The sequence below is a fragment of the Pteropus vampyrus genome, unplaced genomic scaffold, assembly GCF_000151845.1.
Source record: "Pteropus vampyrus isolate Shadow unplaced genomic scaffold, Pvam_2.0 Scaffold17, whole genome shotgun sequence".
Lineage (NCBI taxonomy): Eukaryota > Metazoa > Chordata > Mammalia > Chiroptera > Pteropodidae > Pteropus > Pteropus vampyrus.
This window is the reverse complement of record NW_011888798.1, coordinates 1,758,069-1,762,118: the sequence shown is the minus strand read 5'-3', so window position 1 is coordinate 1,762,118 and position 4,050 is coordinate 1,758,069. Positions and strand designations below refer to the sequence as shown.

Here is a 4,050-nt window from a genome sequence, read left to right as displayed (position 1 = left end):
TGCTCCCCGGGTCTCGAGCCGCGGAGTGGCCCGGAAAAGTTTGGTTCGGGCCGCTTCTTACCGTTTTTCCTCCTGGGATTGGCTTGTTTGCGCCTCTTGCACCGGGGGCCATCCGCCATGATCGGCTGCTTCATTGATAAGAGCGGATCAGATGGCAGTTCGCATGGACTCGGCGCCCTGCTTCGGCAGCACGCAGGCTCGATCTAGCAACCAAACACAGCGACAATGTGGGCATCGCCCGCGCCCATTGAAACGCGCCCGGGCCGCCCAGGGGAGCCGGGCCAGGGCCCCGGCCAGCACCCATCCGCGCCCCCAACGCCAAAGCGAAACTTCGGCGGCCCCCTCCCCGCCCCCCACCCCAGCCTTGGCCCCGAGGCGCTTTGTGTTTGTTACTGTTTCGTGTGTCGCACCCGCGAGGGGATCAGAGAGACAAGAATTACATCTTCAAAATGAGTCATAACTCCTGACCGTATGAGGGAATGCACACGGCGGTACAGTAAGGCTGCTTGACTCAGGGCTAGGCGGACCCTTTCCTCCGAAAAGTCCTCAGCCCGGCTCGGGAACTTGGGGTGAGGCGAGGCTTGCTTTCGCTCTCATCTTGTCTCACCCCCCACCCCATTCCTCAGAAGAAACAAACAAACAAACAAACAACGCGAAACAGCCCCCGGATGAAGCACACTCGGGCAAATTGATAATAGTAATTATAGGAAGCCCACTCGCTCTGCGCCCCCTCCCCTCCCCTTTTGGAGTTGATCGAAGCACTGTCTCTTCCTCCCCCCACCCCCCCGCCCCCAAATTAAGATTTCGCGTTTCACGCCGTAGTAAGAAATATAATTATAAGCCTCTTTGGACACTGTCCCCCACCCCCACCCCCAGCCACTTTGACAATATTTACTTAAGTATTTCCCCCCACCTCACTCACACACATGCTCCCCCACACTGGTTCCCTTAAGTAGTTCCAGTAGAAAAAAAAATTTTTTTCCCCTCAAGAAAAGAAAGAGAAAGTCCAACCGCTACGGCAATACTTTTAAGCTCTACTAAATGATCGTATCCTTTCTGGCTTCGAAACTTTTGTACCTAAAAATCGAGTGAGGCGCTGCATTTTTTCAGCTGAAACTGTCAAAACTTGGAGAAGGGGAACCTCGGAGGCAGGCAGGAGAGGAGGAGAATCCCGAAACTCCGTGGAGGTTGGGAAGATGCTGTGCCTCGAGGATTAGTTTAAACAGGGGGCTATAAAAGATGTAACAGATGCAAACTGTAACACAAGGGCCATTAACCCTTTCTCTGCCGAGCACACTCAGTCCCCATGCCCCGCACCTATTGTCTCCCGTGCTAGAAGCTTTGCGGAAAACCTGGAAAGTGAGTATCAGTTTCCACACATTTGCGGAGAGGGGTGGAGGGGGGGAGCAGAGAGAAGAGGAAGTGAATTATTTAGAAAGCACCTTGAATTTAACATAGGCATAAGTGGGAGACTTTTTAAGTTTGACACATTTTGTCATTTCTTGGCTCTCCTATGGATTTGTAATTGTTGGGAAAAATCCTGAAATAAAGAAATGGTCACATCAGTGTCTGGGATAAAACAGCTGGCCTGTCTGTATTCCTGCTGAGTCTTACACACGATTGCATATAAATACATGTTTAATAAAGTAAGCTGCTAGTTTTATGGGCATGTGTGTGTGAGGGAGAGACAGGGCATTTGTGCTGTAAACTTTATCTTTGCCTGCTATTTCTAACTCTGGAGTTAGTAATCTTGCCTTCATCATTATAGGGGGAGCATGTAAAATATATAACTAGGTGGGAGATAAACACGTTCATGTTAGCGGGGCTCGCCACTGTTCCTGGGAACTGCTCTCTCTCTCGACTTTTCAGTGGCAAAGTGTGGAATGGGATAAGTGTGTGTGTATGTGTCTCCTGTGAAATCCATGTCTATATTACTTTGCCATTTAAAATACAATTTCAAAAGTTATCCTTAATTTAAAACCCTGATATCCTGACAGCAATTTTCATCCCAGATGTAGTGACCCCCCCCCCCAACACTTTGGTAAACGACTCAAGTTCCATGAGGACTTTCACTTCTTTATTTATCATCGCAGAAGTGAGGTGTTACTTCACATACACACACATACAAAGAATGAAATAAAGAAATGAAACTCGCTAAGCAGACAAAAAACAGACACTTTCTGCTTAGAAAACAGCCTTCTCCGGTGGGAGAGAAGGATGGACTGCCATATCTAAGAGAAAGACTTGCCCCCAAATTTGGTAGGTTTGTATTGATCAAGTTTTCTAGTTATTAACAGGTATTTGCCAAGTTTTAATTGCTGAATACAATTAATTGGAACGAGATGCAAAAATAGAGCAGAATCTCTCCCCTTGAAGAGTTTTCATTTCAATCATGTGGTTCTCAATAAAACTTTTCCTAGACTAGGTAGCAAAAGGCACCTTTGGTTACCTGAATGGACAGGTACAGGGCAAATTATTTGGGGGAGGAAATAAAAAGGAGAGAAAAGGAAGAAGAGAGCAGGAGTGAGAGAGACATCGAAGAAGTCACTCTTGGGAAAAGCTTGTCATAAAGGAGCTAAACCCACCTGAAATTCCTACCCACAGACACTCCTCACCTCAGACTCACATCCTCACTTAAAAGGAGAAAATCATAAAAGGAGGGTAGGGGATGATCATACCAAAAAGAAACAAAAAGAGAGAAAATGGGGTGGGGGAAACCTACCTGCGAAGTCTTGTTTGTAGTTTTGGCCAGAAATGGTGAGAAGAAAAAGCATGAAGAAGCCGCGAAGTGTGGGGGAGAAAAAGGTGGAAGCGAAGAAACAGCTCCCGGAGCAAACTGTACAAAACCTCGCCAAGAGTGTCGGGAGGCAGGACCGTTATTCCTGCGGAGCAGGTTAGAACTGATCGCTTTCGGCCACTCCAGGAAACACAAACCTGGGGACGGACTGACGTGTTACGCCTCTTCTAATGACATTTTTTTCTTTTTCTTTTCTGTAGGAGAGAGAGAGACCCTGAAACACGCGCCACCTATCTTTGTGGGGAGGGATAATTGAAGCGCCCTGAGCGTGAGCATCATGTGAAAACGTGATCGCCAAGTTTCTCTCTGGGAAAGGATCTGGGATAGATTATACCTTGAAGTCTCCGCAAACGCTTTAGTGGAAGAAATGAAATTCCACCTCCCTCCCTTCCTCTCTCCCTCCCTCTCGCCTCCCTCCCTCCCTCAAGCCTTTGGCATCATTATCCTCATCACTAAATCCTACAGAGTACAGGGCGGAAAACCGTGCACACCATTCACAGAACTGGAGAACTCTAAGGGGCGAAAGTTAAAGGGGAAGATTCTGGGTCCTCAATCCAGATCGCCTCTTCTTATACAGATATCCCTAATGAACAGATTTGAGATGCACATTAAGTTGTGTGGATTTCTCAGCAAGGCTTCTGGAACTAAATTCTTTCTCCTTTCCCTTATCATTATTATTATTTTCTTTTTAGATGCCAGAACCTGAAAAAAAAAAAATGCTGCATGTAAACTGCATCTTAGAGAGAGTGTGTTAGGGTGTGTGTGTGTGTGTGTGTGTGTGTGTGTGTGTGTGCGTGATGAATTTCTGACTTCTATCCCCAAACTAAAAAGTTTGGCATTTTTTAAATAGGGTCTCTAAGTAAATTAACAGAGCGCTGAGTTGATTGATCTATGAATCCCTGTACATCTCACGGAGACCTTACTACAAAGTGAGGGAGTGTGTGTAGGGAGGCAGGAGGAAAGGAGAAAGGCCATAGAAGAACTTAGCAGAGAAGGAAGCGCATGATATTAAACGGCATGGGGTCTAAGTTTGAGAGTATATATTTTTTGATATTGCAATTAAAGTAAAATTAAAAAGAAAGACTCCACCTTTGCTCTGAAGGGATTGGTTATGTAAATATGGAAAGGATTTCCTGGAGAATACAGCTTTCTACTGTATGGTTAATTAAATAATCACTCAAAAGCTTCCAACGTGACGCTTCTGTCGTAATCCAATCAGGTTACATAGGTCCTAAACAAGAAAGATATTTTCC

The 4,050-nt window shown here is 46.1% G+C and overlaps 1 protein-coding gene across 11 annotated transcripts in view; it reads right to left on the bottom strand.

Annotated features, from left to right (window-relative positions):
• The window catches only part of ZEB2 (zinc finger E-box binding homeobox 2), a 127,573-nt gene extending 124,402 nt beyond the window's left edge, over positions 1 to 3,171 (bottom strand). For 5 of the 11 annotated variants that reach the window (XM_011354461.2, XM_023527469.1, XM_023527473.1 and 2 more), the window contains exons 1-2: positions 411 to 457; positions 62 to 203 (exon numbers count right to left, since the gene is read on the bottom strand). In XM_011354461.2, the coding sequence (XP_011352763.1) occupies positions 62 to 134 (73 nt within the window). In that variant the 5' untranslated portion in view covers positions 135 to 203; positions 411 to 457. Of the gene's footprint in view, positions 1 to 61; positions 367 to 410; positions 458 to 1,077; positions 1,095 to 2,722 lie in introns of those variants that run through there. The other 6 variants (XM_011354460.2, XM_023527468.1, XM_011354457.2 and 3 more) reach the window with 5 other exon arrangements.
• Between the last annotated feature and the right edge of the window lie 879 nt (positions 3,172 to 4,050).